The sequence below is a fragment of the Strix aluco genome, chromosome 5 (assembly GCF_031877795.1).
Source record: "Strix aluco isolate bStrAlu1 chromosome 5, bStrAlu1.hap1, whole genome shotgun sequence".
Classification (NCBI taxonomy): domain Eukaryota; kingdom Metazoa; phylum Chordata; class Aves; order Strigiformes; family Strigidae; genus Strix; species Strix aluco.
The window spans coordinates 35,397,040-35,419,455 of NC_133935.1; the positions used below are offsets into that span (position 1 = coordinate 35,397,040).

Consider the following 22,416-nt stretch of genomic DNA (forward strand, 5'->3'; position numbering starts at 1 on the left):
ATCTAAAGCTCTGAATGCCCCCTACTGTTCCTATTACATAAAATTGAAAAAAATGGTAAAGAGGCGAACAGTTAAATAACAATCATTTTATGGGGGTGGTGGAATGTAGACTGTCAACTCTGCACACAGAAAGTGGTTACAGCGTAACAGTTATGTAAGAATAACTCTATCACTGTTTAATAGAGGAGTCTTAGTTGACATGCATGATGTATGTTTTAAATTACAAAATATGGTGAAGTTACAAAACATGTGTTTGAACTTCATTGCTGAAGACTTGAAAATATGTAAATTATAAATTGAATGAAGATCAAATAAGTAGTATGAGGTCGAGATTTGTTGGTAAGTTAATGCCAAATAAAATAAAAAGGTGTGCTGTTAACAGTCAGACTACTTACATGTTTATGTAAAGACATCTGGATAGCACAAACATTTATTATGGCAATTCTCATCATAGAATTACATAATTGATAAGGAATCCTAATCTGTGAAAAAATAAATAATAAATAACAGCTACATATAGGTTAGTATGTAGTGTTTGGTATTTTTTCAGGAAATCACATGCCAAAAGGCGAATGACATCAGGAATAAATATCAAGTCCAAAAAATATAGATATATATACAGAGTATGGATAGTGAAAAATTTACAGAAAAAATGTGAACACTGCTGAAATATCTTGGTGATGTTCCCTGTTTTGTGATTCTGCCTGTTTTTCTTTATGCACATAGCACATCTTTTTCCTTACATTTGTCTATTTAATGTACTGTGGAATTTGCCTGTGCATCAAATTGTAATTGTCATAAAAATCATTCACATTTCCTTAATGCAATTTGACACTTCTAAATTGTGAAGGAAAATAGTTCAAGATGCATTCATAATATGTAAATACCTGACATCTAACATATTTACTGACTTCCCCAAATCATCAAAATGAAGCACAGACATTATATGCTTCTCTCAGTGACACCTCAGGGACTTTCAGAAGTACAATTCATTTCCAAAGTAGCCACCAAACCCAATAATTTTCATGTTTTGCATTTGATGCTCCCCCTCCCCTTAAATTAGAGACTATGTGGATGAATTTCAGAATTTCCCTTGCAACTCTTATTATAATCTTATTAGAAGAAAAAAATGTGCAGAAGCAATCCTTTTGATTTGAGCCAATTGCAGCAATAAATTTGAAGAAAACATTTATTCAAATTACAGAATTATTTTTAAATTTTGTTTCCACATAAGTAAAGGTGAATTTCAATGGGAAGTCAGTAGATTTGATTTTGATTCACACTGGGTAATTTGCAGCAGAATTTTTCCCAATAACTTTTACAAAAATAGTCCTTTTGAAAAAATATTACTATCTAAATCCAAGTATTCTCTAAATTGTGGCATCTTTATTTGTCATCATATTGTTCTTATATGGTAAAGATATTCATTAGAATATGTTCATAGAATCATAGAAAGGTTTGGGTCAGAAGGGATCTTCAAAGATCATCTAGTCCAACCCCCTGCAGTGAACAGGGACATCTTTCACTAGATCAGGTTGCTCAAAGTCCCGTCCAACCTGGCCTTGAACACTTCCAGTGATGGGACATCCATGGCTTCTCTGGGTATCCTGTTCCAGAGTCTCTCCACCCTCATCATAAAAAATTACTTTCTTATATCCAATGTAAATTGGATAAACCGTTGCCCCTTGTCCTGTCACTACAGGCCCTGATAAAAAGTCTCTCTCCATCTTTCTTTATAAGCCCCCTTTATATATTGAAAGGCTGCAGTAAGGTCTTCCCGGAGCCTTCTTTCTCCAGGGTGAACAATCCCAACTTTCTCAGTCTCTCTTCATAGGAGAGGTGTTCCAGGCCTCTGACTATTTTTGTGGCCCTCCTCTGGACCTGCTCTAACTGGTCCATGTCTTTCTTGTGCTGGGGGTCCTGAAATTGGATGCAGTACTCCAGCTGGGGTCTCACAAGAGCAGAGTAGAGGGCGAGAATCACCTCCCTCAACCTGTTGGCCGTGATTCTTTTTATACAGCCCAGGAAAGGATTGGCTTTCTGGGCTGCAAGTGCACATTGCCAGCTCATGTCCAATTTTTCATCCACCGGTATCCCCAAGTCCTTCTCTGTAGGGATGCTCCTAATTATTTCATTACTGAGTCTGTACTGATATTGAGGATTGCACTGACCCACGTGAAGGACCTTGCACTTGGCCTTGTTGAACTTCATAAGGTTCACATGGGCTCACCTCTCAAGCCTGTCAAGGTCCTTCTGGATGGCATCCCTTCCTTCTAGCAAATCAACTGCACCACTCAACTTGGTGTCACCACAGACTTGCTGACAGTGCACTTCATCCCACTATCTATGTCATTGATGATCATACTATATAGTATTGGTCCCAGTACAGACCCTAGGGGAACATCACTCATTACTGTAAAGTTCATTAGGGATTAGAATACAGAGACTTAAACTGCACTCAGAAGGAAAAAATAGAAATGGAGCAGGATAGCATGCAGTGAAGAATTTCAGTACCTCTATCAATTGTTGTAGATATAAAGAGAAACACGAAGAAACGTAATAGTGTAATAGGGAGAAGGAACTGTCCAACTATGTTGTTTATGAGTATTTCTCCTCCTACAACTGATATTTCTAGTTTAAGTAAAATACTTTTAGTTTTACATTTCTGTTGCAAATAATTGTAAACTACTTGTATCTCTTAAAATAGTTTGATAAACTAAAACTTCTGAGTTGACTGATTACTTGACTTGCTTTTATAGGCAATTGCTCATGCACTAAACTTTCTGTGTTCATTTTTGATTCTGCATGTAGCCAAATTTTCTGGTATTATAAATTATATAATTTCAGCATTCATACTACAATGGATAACTTTTGATACACATTGGAGCCATGTTCAGAATTTCATTCAGGTTCCGCTGAAAAAGATCATATCTCTCCAAATGCCTTTCTATATTTGTTTGGTCTCATTAATGTTGGTTAGATACATTTGTGCAAATGCAGTCCCTTTTCAAAATTACAGTTAAACCCATTATCATTTCTGTGTTAAAAATCATCAGGGGTCCGCATGCCAAAAAATATTCCTAGACTTTTGGCAGACAGCTTTAGGCATTGGTGGAATATTATTTTGTGACAGGACAAGACCTCATGAAAGAAAAAAAACTCAATCAGGAATGGTAGGTCTTAAAAAAAATCCAACAAACTTAGAGAAACACATCCAGTGATACAATATAGAGCTTCTGTAAAATACCTAATAGGTTTGAACTCTCAGGTTTCTAGATTTTTAAATGTAAGCAAAGTTATGAATAATTTTTTCATCTGTGTACAATTACAGTTGTAGCAGAATTAAAAAGGAAAATATTTAGTCTTGCCTTAAATGCTTTGATTTTTAAATAAGTTTTGAAAATACATCTGGAAATATTAGGGATGCCTAAATTCTAATGCTTGGTTTTGTGTTTAAGAGAATACTTGCTAAGGAAATTTATGGGCTTTTTATTTCTTCCATGACTTTTAAATTAGGTTCATTGATGATGTGTGATAAGAAGGATGTCATTAGTTATTTTTCCACATAAAGTGTAAAAATCTGTGCATTGTGTAAAAACCCATTTCCTTCCTCAAAAAGAATGGACAATAAAGTCACAGTGTTGTTCCCAAGAGCTCTCTGCATTCTTGGCTGTGTTTCTGTTGTAATATTGTTCAGCCTTTGCCCTAGACATCCAGGAAAGCACTTTAATTCCCACTGTAATTAAATACAGTGACATGCTACTTGCTGAATCAATCAGGCAAACTTATTTTTTTCAGAATGATTAACTTAAATCGGTGGAACTTCTCAGGAAACTGTCTTCCTGTTTTAATAGATGAAGTAAGATCATCCTGAGATCATTCCTTTCTCTGTCTTGGGTATATTGTTCCTTTATTTTTTCTCTATTTAATTCTTTAATCATTAAATCCTTATTTTTGTATCTTTTTTTTCCTCTATAGTTGACTGTTCTTGAGTATATAGATAGACTTTTTCAAACTCTCCCATTGCTCCATCCTTCTTTAACCTTAATTCTTCTTTCATAACTGAGGCAATAGCACAAAACTTTTAATAAGAAGGATCTTATTCCCTTAGTTGACATTGGGATTTTGTGACAAAGGAATGGCTTAGTGATTTAGGAAGTCTCCCTTTTCAAGTTCATCATCAAAATGCTTAGATAATAAAGGAGTTTAGCATTCTTTGGAAAGGTCTGCAAAATCACTACTTGAGTCAGTACGGCTTGTACAGTACTTGCATGGACTTTAGGAGCTTTAAAATTTGTTTGGCAAAAATAAAGGACTACACAACTATGCAGTAAAAGTCCTAAATATACCCCCTGTTTAACAGTGGCTTCACAAGGACCTACATAATACTCATGAGAGCCGTTTATTCTCTTGATATCTCCTGTACCTCTTCACTATCAGACTGCCAAGCTACAATACTTGTTTTTTATAACATATTTGTTAATCTATCCTCTAATCAATAGACCTTAAGATAAGTTCTACATTTTGTGGTGGCATGTGTTCTTAGTACAACCTGCAGTGCTGACCAGATGCAATGCTGTGAAGGCACAATTCAGTTTGCAGCAACAGAAGTCTAAGTTCTGGCTGTATGTGGAAGAGAACAGATTCAGAGAAAGGCTAGAAAATGTCAGGACCATGCTTGTGAAGAGACCCATGTAACAAATAACAAAGAAGAAGATTACAAAACATTAAAAGCTGAATCATAAGATGCCTTCTTTATTTCTGAAAGAGGTCCATTTGACCATATGAATATCTACTTGGTTAAAATATTATTAATAATGAATATTAGGGACTTCTATTTTATACCTCTTTACATAATATTGGTCTACTCTTCTCTTATATTTTGTATGTCTTGGTTCTGATTCCTACATGTTTCTTGACTCATTCAGTCTTAGGGTCTGTTTTGTAGTTTCTAACATGTAACAAAGTATCTGAAATTTCTAAAAGCATTCTAGTCTTTTTCTTCAGCACTAGATGGGTTATTTAGACCTTGGATGTCAGATTTGGAGATCTAATTACTCAATGGTGACTTGCACACAGACATTTGTGTTTTCATAGCAGGTTAACTGCTCACTGCAATGAACGTTAGCGCATAAACTTTCTGTACTTGACAAACAACTATTTGCATTTGGAACTGAAAATGTAGGCACTAGTACTAAATTATTAATTTCTTCAAGAATGTCTTTCAAATATTTCTTCAAAACAATAGGCAATTTTAGAGATATGAGGAATAACGGTACCTTAAAATCAATAGAGTTACACCTGGGTTAGCTTTGTCTGCACAAAGGACAAGTCAGAAGTAACAGCATTTTTGGGACCAAGGAAATCACGTAACTTCAACTCTTAAAATATCATCATATGTTGAGGGTTTTCTTTATTCTTACTGTATGTCTTCTATAAACAAATGCCTTAAGGAGGAATTTCATAATACTGACTGAGACATCCATGTCCATCTTTCCATGAAGGGTGAGAAGAGGAAAGATACTGTTTCTTCCAGTCCAGGAAATACACTGTTATAGCCTCCTTCATCTTAGGGATCTCTCTGGGAATGCTGAACCAACTGTGTCTATCTGGTAGGCATTCCCTCCTTTCCTAAATTTGAAGATGGCAGACTCTGTCAAAACCTACTTAAAAACTCTATCCTCTCTCCTCAGTAGAACCTCCTACTTCCAAGGTGATTTATTTTATGTAAGTAGTACTAAATTGTCAAAGTGGATAAATTTAGAGGGCATTTAAACAAGTTTTAATTCTCTCTTTGAAAGTTAAAAATCATTCTGTATTTTATACCTGAATTGATTAATTTACATTTTAAAGAGGGAAGGATGTTGTATTATTAAGTTTTAATTGGGTAGTACCTCTCAGCTCTGGTAACACAATATATACAATGCCTGTTCTGACTGCATATGTATAGATAATTTATCATGTTTGTCCAGGTTGGATTCTTATATTTTATTTCAGTGATACCTAGTTCTTTTAAATTTTGAATCAGTTTGATTTGTCATTAACTGAAATGTAGCTTTAATGTTCAATGTTTAATTGAATATAATTTAATGTTAACATTTAATGAACAATGTTCATTTGAAAATAATATTTTGTTCAGATTTAAAGATGCTTTTATGCTGTTTTAAAATATACTTTTCTGTAAATATGCCCTTGCATAAAAATTCAGCTGGATATTCTTTATTTAGAGGGAGCAAATTTCAGTTTTTTGTGCAGCAGCAGTGATTTGGACTGGTTGGTATCTATGCGTCTATATCTGTGGCTGAAATTTTGCCAGTCACCACATTTTGAGAAAAAGGCCATAGCAAATTTAAATTTTATGATTCTTTGAAAATTTAATCAGAATACTTTAAAACTACAATATTAGATGGTTGGCACAAGATTCCAGATACTTTATATGATATCCAGGAATGCTTGAAAAAAATTCAAACATAAGCAGATATTGAATAGATAGATATATCTGTTTGACAATTGTATAGTAAACCTGTATTTTGATGTTGCTATAGTTATACATCTAATTTCTTTGTGTAACTATTTCCACTGGATAAGTAAATACAGTAACTGTAGGCACAAATTACCATAATTGGCCATTTTATGTGCAATTATCTGATTTTCATACTTAATTGTGGTAATTGTACACAAAATTAGACTGCAATTGCCTGTTCATCTATGCGGTTCTGTCCATGACATATTGAAAATCTAAAAATAAATTCTAATAAACTATGCTTGTGATTTGTGGGTATAGCACTGTACAGAAAAAAATTGCTTTGCCCTGTCCTGTATAAAGGATACGTTAGAAGTCACTAGAGCACAAAAAGCATATCACGGGTAGTTGATAGATCATTGTATATGTAGTGGTCTGAATAATTCACAATGATTCAAATACTTATTAGTCATCAAGGCCTGTCTACCAATGGAAACTTCTCACTTTCGACCTGGCTCTTCTCCAGCTTGTGTCTGGCAGTTTAGCAGGAAACATATTCCAGTCTCTGGGATCTTGCGTGGTGTGACCTGAAAACCTGAAAAGTTTATCTGCAACATTAATTTTTCTGAATGTATTGATCTGTCTCTTCTGTCTCCCAGGTTCATCTGAGTAATTTTAAATTACAAGATGAGATGAAAATTACAGCAATGTTGTTAAAACCATAAACCTGAGAATTAAGTTCTTGATTATAGAATTAGAAACACTGTTACCAAAAAGCGTAAAAAGTTTTCTCCCTTTCTACCTTTCTAGATATTACTGTGCAACATGGATTTTCTTATCCTAGCTAGCTTCTGAGTAAGAGGCCAAAGCCTTATTTCTCTGATTCTCTCACCCTTTCTGTCTTTCAAAAGGCAAATCTGTTTTTCTATTTTCAGTTCTCTGTCCCCAGAACTTTATTCAGTTGTTTCCTTGAGAAATACAGCCTACGTATTCAGATTTATCTCTTCTCCTTTTTTTTTTGAATTATATTGCCACCCTTCTCTAGTATCTTTTCTTAATTTACATTAATTTTTTATTTTTGTATATGACACATTAGCTTACTGGCTTTCTACTTTTACAACATTTTCAAAACTGTCACATTTTATCAGAAGAGGCATTCAGTGTAGATACTTTTAAAATTTATAGTGTCTAGCCCATTTTAAGCCTTCATAGAGACTAGATAAGATATATTAATAATATAGTTGGCATACAGAATTCAGAGAGCTCTATAATTTTTTTTTTTTCTCTCTGCCTGAAGTCTGTTTGGGTTTGCAAGTATACAGGCAGAACTGGAAGAAAACAATTAAAGATACTTCTTATTCTCAATATTTATTTATTGTTAAGATTATTAAATAGTGTTTGGGGAAAGACTTGGGGGGCATTGCTTTATAAAACAAAAAATTATTCAATCCACAGCACACAAGTACTTCTGTGCCTTAAAACACACAGGTACATCTCCCTGAAGGCCTGAGAAGATAGCTTCTTACATGATATGCTAAGTTTTTCTAATATCTACAGTTGCTATTTTGCCTTCTTCCAAGCTTTGATTGTTGTCTGATACTAACTTTTATAGTGATATATGAAACTAGCCTTGTGCCTGATACATTTTCGTTACACAGTTTTTCTCTGTAATTTCACTACTCTAATAACAAACTGCTATGATTTAAAATCAGTTAAACTGAGAAGAGACACTTAAGTGTCAGAGTATTTCTAAGAGAAGGACTCAACTGTGATTTCAGGGACAGTTGATTCAAGGGTTACAGATTTCGGCATATCATGAGCAACAAGGGATTTTGGGGCATGTTGTTAAAAATGGATGGGGACCATGTGGACACACAGGGACCTAGTCTGCTTGAGAGCCACAAAGCTGAAGTATTAATGTATTATTAGTAAAATTTCAGTGGAGTAATTCTGAAGCATTTAACATAATTACCATATATTACATTGCAAACCCTGCCTGTGTAGTGATCTCATGGAGGCAATTTATAGAAGCCAAGCAGTTGTATTGTGAGATTAAACATAAATTTCTGAAGCTTTTGTTTTGTTTTAACAGAACAATGAAAATGAAACAGCACTGCATTGTGCAGCTCAATATGGTCATTCAGAAGTAGTTGCTGTTCTGTTAGAAGAGCTAACAGACCCTACAATAAGGAACAACAAACTGGAAACACCTCTGGATCTGGCAGCACTTTATGGACGTCTGCGTGTTGTAAAAATGATCATCAAAGCGTATCCAAACCTGATGAACTGTAATACAAGAAAACACACTCCTTTGCATCTTGCTGCACGTAATGGCCACAAAGCTGTTGTACAGGTGCTTCTGGAGGCTGGAATGGATGTCAGCTGCCAAGTTAGTGTGTAATTTCTTTCTTCCCTTCTTCCTTTCCTCCTTTTTCCCTTTCTTTCCTTACTTTCCTTTATCATTAGAATATGATTCAAATGAAACAACTTCTTACATTTGTTCTTTTAAAATACGCTTGCATTTACTTTGTTAGAAATGCTGCAAGATGATATGTAGTACAAATTTATTTTTTATGACCCAAATGATGTGTTCAAAGGGATAACTCAAGAAAGATACGTGTCTTCAAAGCTGAGAGTATATTTTAATGTTGTCCTGAGACACGTAAATACACAGATCATATCAACCGTTTATGTAGGTGTATTTATTTTTTTTTACAAGATTGCCATTAATGATACTAAGCTGACTTGTTAAATCTATGGCCCTTAATGTTCACAGCAATCTGAAACAATGCTTGACTGAGAACTCATCTTCCCAGGGCTATCCCATTCTAAACCCAAAATTACTACTAATAATTTTAATTTTCTGCGTTTCTAAACACTTGTATAAATCTAAAAGAAAATTCTGTAGCAACACACTCTTGCAGCTACTGACTCTAACCTGTTAGGTGTTTGGTGCATCTAGTTCTATGCACAGTAAATTATTGTGGTGTAAAAGGGGTAACTTTAAATTAAAAAGACATAGATAGGAACAGATACAAGGTACAGCAGCAGTACATTTTATGTTCAATTCTTTGTAGTGGAAAGTGTCTAAGCCTTTTAACTACAGAGGACCTGATTTTGTTATGTGTGAAATCTTGCCTCAGTCTTATGATTTATCTTGATTTGATTTACAGCACTATATTTGAGTTTAAAGTGTATTTTATCTTCAGATTTAAAGTAGCCTTCTTTCTGTCTGGGTATATATAATATGCTTTGAATTAAGGTTGTTTCAGCTTTATATCTATTTTCAGACAAACCAACCAGACAAATATAATTACATTTTAGAGTCACATCCAGGCATTCTTTACCAATTGGTGATTTAATATATCTTGTGAACTTTGCTGAAACTTTGACTAAGTTTTGTAACCATTTTAGGTGCATTTAATCAAACACCTTTGCACATATAATTCCCGTTTATGTGGAAAGATTGCACCAGGATTCCATGCACTTTTGTTATTTCTGGATTTTTACATCAAGGTCATGTTTTTCAACTTTTGAGGAAGAGAATGTGAAATGGGAAAGAAAAGATAGATTTAAAAAAACATAAAGCAAAACATAAAATATTAACATATTTTAAGATTAAAAATGGATATTCGTAAATGCCTTAAAAATGAAAATGTGGTAAAATTGTTTTGCTACTTTTATTAGCTCTAGTGTCTTTTGAGTGAGCATTGTTACTTGCTTCAAAGTATTTCAAACCAAAACACTTTTTTAATGTGGTTTGCCCACTTGTGTATTTGCCTACCATTATGCTTCCAATTTAATTTGCTTTTGATTTTCTTTACTAGAAAATGATAAACTTACAAAGGTTAATACAAGCAGCTCCTTTGTTTCAGCTGTCCTTTACTATTACTACATCTTCAGTAATTTAGAAAAGTTTAATGCTAAAGCAACCCATAACGGAACCCTCAAATACGTTTCTGAATGTATCATTTCTCTTCTATCTCTAGCAAATGAATGAGGAAAAAGTCAGAAACGATGCCTGAATTGATGTCTAAGAAATAGAATAATTGAAGAAGAATAGGCTCTGCCATGGCAACTTACAAACTGATGGTTACATGAGGGCTGAATATTACACAAGGCTTTTATGAAATGTGTTCTTCCTCTTATGTAATCTAGATAATTTTAGCACTACTGTGAATTCTCCTAAGCCATTTCTATCTATAGTTATACCAAAAGTTTTTTGCTGGTCTTTAAAAAACATAGTGGATGAAAATTTTGTGCAATCTTCTTTTGAGAAATGAGAGATTCTTTTAGTAATGGTGATCTGTTTGCCATCTACACTAAAATTCTAAGACTTTTTTTTAAAATTCTAATTTGTTTTAATTAATTTATGTTCTTATTTTTCTTAGTTATTCTTAGGCAGAGGGGATATTTTATTTTATTTTATTTTATTTTATTTTATTTTATTTTGTTTTTTGAACTGGGTAATCTTGTTTCTTCTGTGTTTGTCCTACTTGCCATAAGGAAATATCATTTATTTATTTTCTCATGGGTATACATATTGTCCATCAATATGTTCCTTTTCATTCAGCATCTTAACATATTGGCAAGTTGGCTCTGTACATATTGTTAACTTATTACTTCTATAACCTCTGAAAAATTCTTTGTTGATGATTACTGGCAGCTTATTAAACTGAACAGAGCAGCCTGTTACTTAAAACTGAACTCAGCTCTTTTAATATTAATTAAATTACTCTGCATCACTGATTGGGAAAGAACAACATACAAAGTATAATCCCGTGTGGTAAATAAAATTGTACACATCCATACACGTTAAATAAATTCAGCATGTCAGCAGTAAAGAGCTCTCAATGTTGAGAGACAATTATAGAAGTAGCCTATCTGCTATCATTCTGTAATTGCAAATATTGATTTGTTTAAATGGGAAGTTTACTTTAGCCATGTTACCTTTCTCTTCTGTACTCCCTGAGCACTTTTAATCATAGCAAATATTTGGACTAATAATAGACAGCATTTAATTTTTGATTGAATTAATCACACATTTTATTCATTTCCCAGGTCTATCCAATATCCTTCAATCTGAAATTATTTAGAAGTGGGCAATACAAATCTGCTTCATCTCTTTATGCTTTGAAGTTTTCATTTAAATTGAAACATATGAAAAATACACAGGTTTTGGGTGAGTGATAGATTTTGGGCCCTCAGTAAAATAAGATACTGCACAGTTCAGTGTGTTTCATGTAAACAGTAACTTTATAATTGTAAATACCTTAAAAACTTGGCCTCTTCTGCTTATCCAACTTTCATCTATCCCTGTTTGCCTTCCCTGTCTGTTCCAGTAATGATGGCAATTTCCATTGCTTATCACTGTAGTTCTGCAAAGAGCTATGCGCCTTCCTTTTTGCTGTTACAATGTATGGAGGATATTCTGTGAATCAATTTGCAAAGCTACCATTCTGTCCTGCAGATTATGTCTGAAATCCGTTTCAAAACTATAGTAAACTGCCTATGAATAAGGAGTAGACAAGTAACCTAATTACAAGCTCTTGCATATTTACATGGTTAAAAAAATCTCTGAATAATAAAACTCTTAATGTGGGCCTGCAAATTGTACGTCGATTTGTGTATCCTGGTGTTCCTACTGACAATGTCCTTCTATCCTTGCTTGCTTTGTGTGTCCAGCTGTGACATTGTACCTGTATTTAGCTGTAAGCTTCCTGGGGCAGGGACTGTTTTATTATATGCTTAGCACAATTTGTGCTACGGTTCTCTATTTCATATACAGAAAACTTATTGCAGAGAATCAATATGTAATCTGTTGATGCAGACTTTAGCTCACTGTGTTCATGAAAAAATACCAGGATTTTTTGAATTAAGTATCACTGTGGAAGAATTTCCAAATATATTGGTAGTGTTCACTTTGCCAGGAAAATATGATCCAAGACAATGAAAGCTTCAGGAAGTAAAGCAGTGAATATTGTCTATAAATCTTAAGTTTGCTTGCTGTAGTATAGGCAACAAAAGTATATTAGCACATAGGTACAGCATTATAAGTGAAAAAGATCTACCAAAACCCTCTAGCACATCTTAAATAATATATAGAAATTATTTGCAACTACATTTTTTAATACTTCTGATTTGTGTAACATGCCCTATTGCACCAGAAAAAAACCCCCAATGTTATTTCTATCTTCAAGTAGTAGGCCACATGTCAATTTACAAAGAGATATATATCTAGTCAGCCAGTCCTCCGAGTTTCTCTTGGCCCTGTTCATCCTGAGGCTCAGGACTTTCCCTGTGTTAAAATGGAGTTTGGTAACTGAACTCTCTCTAACAAGGACATTTCTACCTTCTGGACAGTTTTTGGGTCAAGGGATCTGATTCACTCATTAGTTATTCACTATTACCATGAAATCCTGCCTAGGGCTTTTAAGATTTACGTCAGCATTCTTCTTTGTGACATCTCATGCAGGATTACACATCTGCATTTTACAAGTGTGCTTTCAATCTCCATATTCCCAGAGCGATTTTAGTTCAGTTTCATGGTAATATATCCCCTCTTGCTCAGAAAATCACCTATATAGTAGACAGATTATTCTACTGCTTATATGGTGTGCCTTTCAAATTCCTCTTTCAAACAGACTGTTTGTAATATATATCTCATTTCTGGGATATGGCATTCATTAGTATTGTCTGATAGCTTGCAGTTTTAAAGCAAAGACTGCCTCAGAATTGAGGGCAGTGCAGAATGCCTGTAAAGCACTTCAGGATCATGTTCAGATATGACAGGAAATATCATGGTAGAGTAGACCAAGAAGCAAGAAAGTATAAAATGAAAAAACTGGCATTTGGCTTTGGATTCCTCTCCCAACACTATGAATTATGTATGTAGGTGGCTTAAGTTTCTCTACTCCCTTTATGCATAGCAGAGCTTTGGTTCATTGTTACAGAACTATCTTCTGATTCTCAGGTTGCCCCCAGATACATTTGTTTGCCTTAGACATCTACAGGAAATTTCCTCTTCTCATGTTAGATTTCATTCCATTTCTTATGAGATGTATACTTTCATCAAGGAAAATATTACTTGCCTTTCCTCCAGTGGGGAATTTTGATCAATAGAAACCAAGTGCTGCCAGTTCTGATAATTATCATATCAGGATCTTTTCCACCTCTTAACTGAGGAGTCCGAGGACAGATCCTTTTCCTTGTCCTCAAAGCTGTTGATTCAGCAAGCCAGAACATTAATCTTTCTCAGTCTCAGATCACACCACAGCAATGGATTCTACATAGCTGTTGTCAGTAAAGCATGTCCATTTTTTCCATTAAAAAATGTTCTTCATTAATATTAATACAGAATTATCTCTACAATTTTAGTCAAAGTGTGGTTGGTTCCCATCTCTGCAGTTCATCCTCAATAGGACTAAAATTTAGTGCTCAGGCCTGCTATAACATTTGAACCCCTGTGGATTTCATTGTTGGGTATACATCACTAATTATTATCCCTGGCAGAATCACAGAATGGTTGAGGTTGGAAGGGAACTCTGGACATCATCTGGTCCAACCCCTCTGTTCAAGCAGGATCATCTAGAACTGGTTGCCCAGGACTGTGTCCAGACAGCTTTTGAATATCTCCAAGGATTGAGACTCTACAACCTTCCTGGGCAACCTGTACAAGGGCTTATTCACCTGCACAGCAAAAAATGTGTCCTTATGTTCAAACAGAACCTCCTGTGTTTCAGGTTTTCCCATTACCTCTTCTGTCACTGGACTACCACTGATCCTGGCTCAATCTTCTTTGCAGTCCCTTCAGATATTTGTACACATTGATGGGATTCCCTGTGAGCCTTCTCTTGTCTAAACAGTCCCAGCTCTCTCAGCCTTTCCTCACAGGACAGATGCTCCAGTCGCTCAATCTTAGTGACTCTCTCCAGTAGCTCTGTATCTATCTTGTACTGGGGAGCCCAGAACTGGACAGAGTACTCCAGATGTGGCGTCACCAGTGGTGAATAGAAGGGAATGTCACCTCCGTCGACCTGCTGGCAACACTCCTAGTGCAGCCCAGGGTATCATTACCTTTTTTGCTGCAAGGACACATTACTGGTGCAAAGTTACTTTGGGAGTCAAAGCTGTACTTCACATCCTTGATGACAGGGAACTCTATGTTAATAGTACCAGGTCCACCCAATAGTCTTGAGGTTTATTTATGTCAGTAAGTGACCAATCCAAAGAAAATGCCATATTCACAAAATACCAAAGAGGATAATAAGCTGTGTCAAAGCCTTTTTCAAGATTGCTCATGTCAAGCCTTTTTCAGTAATCAGACCTATAGCTATCAGTGACTCTTCTGAGAACTGCTTTCATTCCCAGAAATTTCTGAGCTGCATGTTAAGCTCTGCATGTACCTTTGTGGTTGCACTATGTCATTGCGGAGTTATCCAGTGTTAAAGTCAGTTGCAGTTACTGGAAAACTTCTGTAGATATTGTTTGAGTAAAGGATTCTGAAACCATCTCTAAGTAAACCTGAACATTTAGTCTTCTTGTTCAGAATAAGTCTGTGAATGTTCACCTGGATTGCTTCTGAAAATTAAAAGATTAGAAATGGTTTTAAGATATGTATTTCATATGTGTATTCTCTTACTTCCTTCTCCTCTCCATTAAACTGTTAGTATACCTGATGTGCTGGATGTAAATGACATTGAGCATGCTCTACTTTATACGTCCATGTACTAAGTATGAAGAAAGATAAAAAGTGAGTGTTCCTATTATGGACATAATAAAGAGTTTTCAGGCTCAATTGGTAGGACATACGTACACTTATTTTGTGCTCACATCCCATCTCAGGATCTCTGATTACTTTTAAATATCCTGTCATTGCATTGCTGTAACACTGGTGCATTCCGATACAACTAATAAATAATGAATCACTGTTCTATTTCAGAGTTAATTTTTTTGTGTGTCTTTAAAATCTTTTCACAATAGCAAGCATGACAGTGGTGCATTTGGATAAAATACAGGAAAACCAACTTCAAGCAGTTAAATCTTTACCATTTTCCCACAAATAAAAACCACTCAAAATATAATTTACTATCAAAACAAAAGATGAGCCAGAGATTTAGTGAGATGTAGTAGTGCTTTAGCTAGTGCTAATGCTGTTGTATGGAAAGGCATTCTGTTCAGATTTTTCAGTAACAGTCAGCAGTATAACATACTAAGAAAAGTAGCTTGTTAAGAGAGGTAGTTTGTTTTTCAGTACTGTAAATTTTATTTAAGCAAAAGTCTATTCACAAAGAATTTTGTGTCTCAGAAATCTGCAAAATCAGGTTCACAGACATCTAAGGTAGAATTTAAATGATCTAAACATAGGCATCTAATGCTATTGGAGGTGCCTTAGGGTATCCAAGACATCTGTATGGAAGCAGATGTGATGCAGATCAAATGTGAGTGAGCATCAACTGGATCATCAGCTGGAGGCCAGGTAGGATATTCTAGGGTGTCTCTCACTGTGTAACTGAATTGACCTTCTAGGGTGTGATCCAGCTTCAGATTAAAACGCCTGAGTGTAGGTGTCCACATGTAAACTGGCTGTATGCTGAACAGCTATGTTCCACTGATGGTATTGACTAGATTTTCACTGCCTATAATTGGAGCTTAGAAATTTTACACAAAGGCAGGCTTGTTAACTTGGAGTTGTATTACATCCCTACTATATTTTCTCATATAGTTATCAATTTTTATAGTAGAACTGACAGCATTTATGTTGTTATCATGAATAATAATAATAAAGAAACTATGGTAGCATTTGTTCTTGCCCATTCAATGTTTTTTATGTGTAGATAAAATAGAGGGGAAAAAAAAAAACTTATTTTCTAAATGTATTCTTTTCAAAAGGATTAATTGGTATTTTAATTTGCATTTTAAATGTCTCAATATTTTTTTTTCTAGACAGAAAAAGGCAGCGCACTACATGAAGCTGCCCTATTTGGAAAAGTGGAAGTAGTACGCATTTTGCTTGAAACAGGTAAATCTGATTTACAGGAGACACTGAACAAATATCCTTAATATTCCTAATGTGATGTATGCCTCCTCATGTTTTGGTTGTACAAATTACTGTTATCTTTCTCAGCCTTTGCAAATCTAATCACATGTATCTCTCCTTAAAATAGTGCTTTTAGAATAAGAAATTACTATACATAGAGAACAAAAGGAATATTTTCACTAACACTCAGAAATTCCATATATGACTCAGTGTATGCCACTGTATTCTGAGAATAAATGTATTCTAAGAACAAAATGGCTACATAAATTTTTTTCACTCTGAAAGACAGCCAAGAATATTCTTTGATCTAGAGGCCAGAAGATTCATGTTCACATTTATTTCCTTCACTTAGCTATTCCTAAGAAACACACCATCCTGCTTGCTCCTTCATTTCCTGGATAAACTTTGAGTGCCTGTAAAGACAGGGGAAGGCACTGTGTCTCCAAGAATTTCATTTGTCCTGAAAGGACAGGAGAACAGGGATATAGAGTCCCAACAAAACCATGTACTACGTAGTAAGAGTTTCAGAATTATTGCAGGTAAATTACTCATCTAAACAACTGTCTTCTCAGATAAATGAGAAGACCAATGAGAATGAAAATATCTAGAAATTACTTCTCTGAGATACATGAACTTCTGTCACACTGAGGGATCTCACTGATGTTTATTATCAGTGCTTGTGGGGTTACGTATCGCAAAAGAAGGTATGTCCTGCTCACAGCTCCTCATATGAATCTCAGCTAGTGCATACCTGATCTCTTTTCAGAAAAAAAGGTCCTTCCAAGGTACTTTCCTGTTTGGATGAATAAGGAGGAGGGAGAAAGGGATCTTCCCCTGCCCTCAAAAGGCAGGGCCTTTTTATATTAATTCACCTAAAAGAGGAAGGACTCGAGAACATCACACAAACATAGAAAGCCCTTAGACCACAGATAAAGAATACCTCTTATAAATTAGTACAGATTATAGCATCTGCCAGAGTACAATTGTACAAGACAGTGGAGTAGAATCTTCAGTGTGAACTCCTTCAACCCCAAATGCTTTGCACTTCTGCAACACTATCCACCTTCTGCCTTTTTTATCTAACAGTCCCCTTTTCTCTAGTTCTACTTCAAAAAAGACTCAGAAGATGTTATAAGTAGCTACTGCAAAGGAAAGGTGTAAGTTGGTGAGTCTGGCCTCTGAAAATCATCTGCCGCTGCTAATTAGCCGAGCAATATTTTGGGTTTATTTTCAGTGAGAAAACAAATTATCTCTTTCTCACAAAACAAATTAGGAAACTCTCCATCAGGTCAGGAAATGACAAGAACTGCAGCCTTTTCTGGTGAGTAGAGAAATCCTCCCATGCTTGCAGAATGTCTTTATAAATCCTGTTTCCTCTGATTTCCTCTATTCAGCATCCCGAGAAGAATCTTATTCTGTTTGTTAGGACCTTCCATGCCTTTGCTTTTTATGAAAGTACATCTAAACTAAAAAAACAACTTGTCGTCTACCATTTCCAAAGTAGCTCCTACAAGACAAAGGTGGAGAGTCATGCAGTAACATGTACAACAGGTTCTCTGAGACCTATCCAGAATAAGCCTCAAACTTATTTATGGTTATGTTCACAGTTTGAGCAAAACAATTACTTTGTCAACAGTCTGAACAGTCTGTGAGAAAATGCTCTGGCTGCTCACAGAGCCCTTATACTACATATGGGTGTTTCAGTCTACTGAGAGCATGAATTTCAAACACGTCGCCATGAAGTACAAAACTTTTAAGGTCAAAAACTTTTTCAGTATTGCTCCCAAAACACATACTGGTACTATGGACTAGAAAATCCCCAATGGATCAGCGCAGTTTGGGGAGAATTAGAATCCAGGAATGTAGGAAAAACATTCAGAGAATTTCTTGATTTTATAAAATATTATTTTCATGGCTGTTTCTTAGGAACAGTCTGTTGAAATAATCCCAAGTATGGTTTAAGAAGCTTATTGCATATCCCCATGAGTTGCAGAAACATAAAAACAATCCATGTCAGCATGTGAATTTTAGGCTACTCAAGATTTAAACAGAAGTGGATTCTGTACTTCAACTATAACACAGCTGTTAATCTGCTACAGTTGTAAAACTGCTTGCATTCAATTTGCCAGATAATTGAGTCTGATATACCACATTTATAAACAGAAGTACTTGGGGTTAAAAATTCCACCACAGATCGTTTTCTTTTTCAGGAATTGATACCAACATAAAGGACAGTTTGGGTAGAACAGTTTTAGATATTCTTAAAGAACATCCATCTCAGCAGTCACTCCAAATTGCAGCTCTACTTCAAGGTAAGTCATATTCAGATATACGTTTGTTAGAGACAAATCAGAATAGCATGGAGGAATATTAAGATATATAGTAATTTCTACTCTTTAAATATTTCATTATACAGAAGAGTAGTCTTTTGAATTAAAAAGACAAAATTCTTGTTTCCTAGATGCACAAAAGTGGTTGAATATCTGAATTTCAGAGTAAAACCTTGCCTTTTCTCAGACAATAGATATTAGCATGGTGTGTCACTTATAATTACTCTTTGTACATTCTTCATTACAAAATAACATTGTAATATTTCACTGCAGTTCCATTAAATTGTGATGGTAAACTACAATTGAAATGCTTGATTTGTTCATAAATAACAACTATGACTGAAAGGTGATGACAAATTTTCAAAACATTTCATTACATTTTTCTCATTTCAAAAAAAAACCCCACCAAACAACCAGGCAGTAACTTTTTCATTATAGCAGAAATATTATAATTTTGTACATACATTTGTTCTCATTCCTCATCTTACTTCATGGTGTAAGACTGGTGGAATTCCATTGCTTACTTCAATCTTCTACTCTAGAAGATGGCAGTAAAGTGATGAAACATGAGCTAGTACGTAACCCAGTGTTAAACATAATTCCTTCTCTTTCTATGTAATTTGTTCCCTGCATTTTCAGATTAGTCTTTCATTAACTGTGTTTCACAGAGGAGTTCCCTGCAGGTATCCTTGCTGCATCTCCACCTGTATGATTATTCCCATCTTTGAATAAGCCATTTTAATCAGTTCAGTGTTGGTTCTACATATGAACTAGCTCATGCTTCAGTCTCCTGCATAACTGTATTTCATAAGAACATTTCCTAGAGAAAATAAGGTCATGTGGCCACACTGTGTCCTTCAGGTTTTCTTTTCTGAATAACTTCCAGACTTGGTAGCCAGCTTCAGTAAAGTTTTCTAGTGAGATGATGGACCAAAGATACAAAGCTCCTATAATGAAAATTTTGCAGCTGGAGGAGAGGTATTCCCTTAAGGAGCAGATTCATGTTATAGCCAAACTGAATTAACAGCTTGCCTTGAGGTCTCCCTCTTTCCTGTTTTTTAGCCCCTTTCCCCCATTCCCCCCTCTTTCTCCTCCCCTACTTCCAGCTACACAGTTCCCTTCCATATTCCCTGCTTACAGGAGATTGCAAAGTGATCTGATGCAGTTCATGAACCAGTAATATATAAAACCTATATTTAATAGCATGTAACAATAATACAAAATAAGATTATATAAATATACATTTGTTTGTTTTAATGAACTTGCCTCCTTAGTAATTCAGGTTCCAGAGTTAGCTCTGTCCCAGGTAACTGGCAGAAAAATGCATCAAAAAGTGGGGAGAAAGATATGGGGGGGGATTAGGGAAATGGAAGTAGGATTTCCCCCATTCAGCAGAAGGGAGTTCCTAATTTGACTCAGACTGCATGGTGAAACTTCAGCCTTCATGTCCTCACTGAGCTGCAGTGTGAACATACCACTATGTAGAGGAAAAGAGGGTTTAATATCATACTGAATCTTCTTCAGTGGCAGGAAAAGGATCAATAAAAGCTTCCACTTTCTTAGACATCCAAATCAATCATCCTTCAGATATTAATCTAAGATTCATTATAATGTCCCATCACCAACTGAACTAATTTTCATTTTAGTATCTCTGTATTGTTCCATTTTTTCCTTAGTGTCTCAACCCCACTGATGAACAAAATTTCTTCAAAGTACCCTTACTCTATGAAAATGAGAGCACCCAAACTCCTCTCAAGGGTTTGTCATGTTGATGGATCAGTAGGTGACTTTAGTTTTTACCACAGAAAATAAATATATAAATTTCAAGGCTTTTTGGTGCTTTGACATGTAATTTTTTCACGTGTGCCTTGAAAATATAAAGAAGACTGCTTAGTAGTTTCAGCTCATATTAGTATGATGAAACTGTGCTTGTAACGAGCAGCTGTTTATTTTTGCTCAGTCTGCCTTATAGTCAGAAGTGATGTATGAAGATGAAAAATGTTTGCAAAGATGCCATTCTGAGTCTTAAGAAAACCTGAGGACCCCCTTCAGAACTCCCTGGTGGAACCCACTGAGATTGTTTTTCATCAGCAAAGGGTTCACTGAAGCTTTAACCAGGAAAGATAAAGTTTGAACTGTGAACTGAAGTTGAAAAATAAAATCAGGAGAGGCAGGATTTGGTACTAGCACTGCTGATGATACAGTAGACCTACCCTCCTCTATAAAGCCAGTTGAGTATACTCTTCACTGAAGTGTGGGTATTTATCCTGTTGTAGCTGAAAAATCAGTGAAGCACTGGGATTTTGGGAAACTGAATGTACTGTAATTGAGTTCGACTTCAGTGGGTAATGAATTTCATGCAAAGAAAGGGTAATTGCTGAGAGAGTTAGTGACTTCCAAATACATTCCTGTTAAAGCTCCTGTCTTCAGATGATTGTCTAGAGAAGCCTACATGTCTCCTTCATGTAGATTTATGGGAAAAATAAATTAAATTAATGGCATCAGGCAATTACTGACCAGATTTTGTAAGTTTCTTCCTAATTTTTTTCTTTGTGCAGACACAATGGCATTGAATTGATTCTTTCACCTTGTTGCCAGTATAGAGAAAGATTTTATCACCTAACATTCTCATTAATTTTTACCATTTCCCCTTTGCATTGTTATGAGTGTTACTGTACAGTTTATAGTATTAACATAGCATATTTGTCCCTGCCACAAGACATTAGCTTTTAGACTATGAAACAAAGTCTAAAAGATGCATATAAACAGACTGGCAGAAACAGACAAGGAAATTACTGGTGGTATTACTGGTGGGCCTGATAGGTAGTGTTCTGTCCTATATGCAGAGGGGTAACAGGGTTGTAAGAAAAGTTTTGAAAGAAAATGAGTTGGTTTTGAGGATATTTATGAGAAACTTCTTTGAAAGAAAAGAAAGTAATTTATGGCTTTAGAACCAGTTCATGGAGATGGTAATACTAAGGCCATTCAGCTAATACTAAAACCTACAGGACTGGTAGCCTCCTGTGAATGAGGCCTTCAGAACTTAAGAATTGTAGACAGACGTTTCTGTTGGTGTTCTCCTTTTTTTAAAGAATATTTACAAAACTACTTTTTACAGATTATAAGTTAAAATGAAACAAAACCTTTGTCAGTGAGGTTTTAGAAGTGATCCTAGTGCTTTTGTGATCTTGACATCTTTCCTCACTATCCTGAGAAAATAGTAATTGAAGTTTCTGCAAAAATATTTTTTTCTGTGTTTGCAAAGTCTGCTGTGTTTTTAGAGATTTTGGTGCATTATCTGATGGAAGGAGAATAAATAACAAAATCACTTTAAAGAGCAATGTGAAAAAGGCTAAGCAAGCCAAACACCACATGAAAGTTTTTTTATTGCATGTTAATTATAGATGGAATTACTAGGAATGACTGTTCAAGCTTTAATTCTTTTTCTTTCATATATGACCCATCATTTTCTGTGTCTTGCTCAGGTCTGAGTTGCATTGAACTCAATTAAAAAGACTTATTACAGTTTAGATTCTTTATCTGGTAATGAAGAAGTAGATGTTTAGGCATTATGTACTCAAAGA

General features: G+C 35.2%; 1 protein-coding gene across 3 annotated transcripts in view; it reads left to right on the forward strand.

Moving 5' to 3' along the window:
* The window catches only part of ANKS1B (ankyrin repeat and sterile alpha motif domain containing 1B), a 447,745-nt gene that overhangs the window by 57,792 nt on the left and 367,537 nt on the right, over positions 1–22,416 (forward strand). For all 3 annotated transcript variants that reach the window (XM_074826981.1, XM_074826982.1, XM_074826977.1), the window contains exons 4-6: positions 8,556–8,852; positions 16,409–16,484; positions 18,713–18,814. In XM_074826981.1, the coding sequence (XP_074683082.1) occupies positions 8,556–8,852; positions 16,409–16,484; positions 18,713–18,814 (475 nt within the window). The remainder of the gene's footprint in view (positions 1–8,555; positions 8,853–16,408; positions 16,485–18,712; positions 18,815–22,416) is intronic.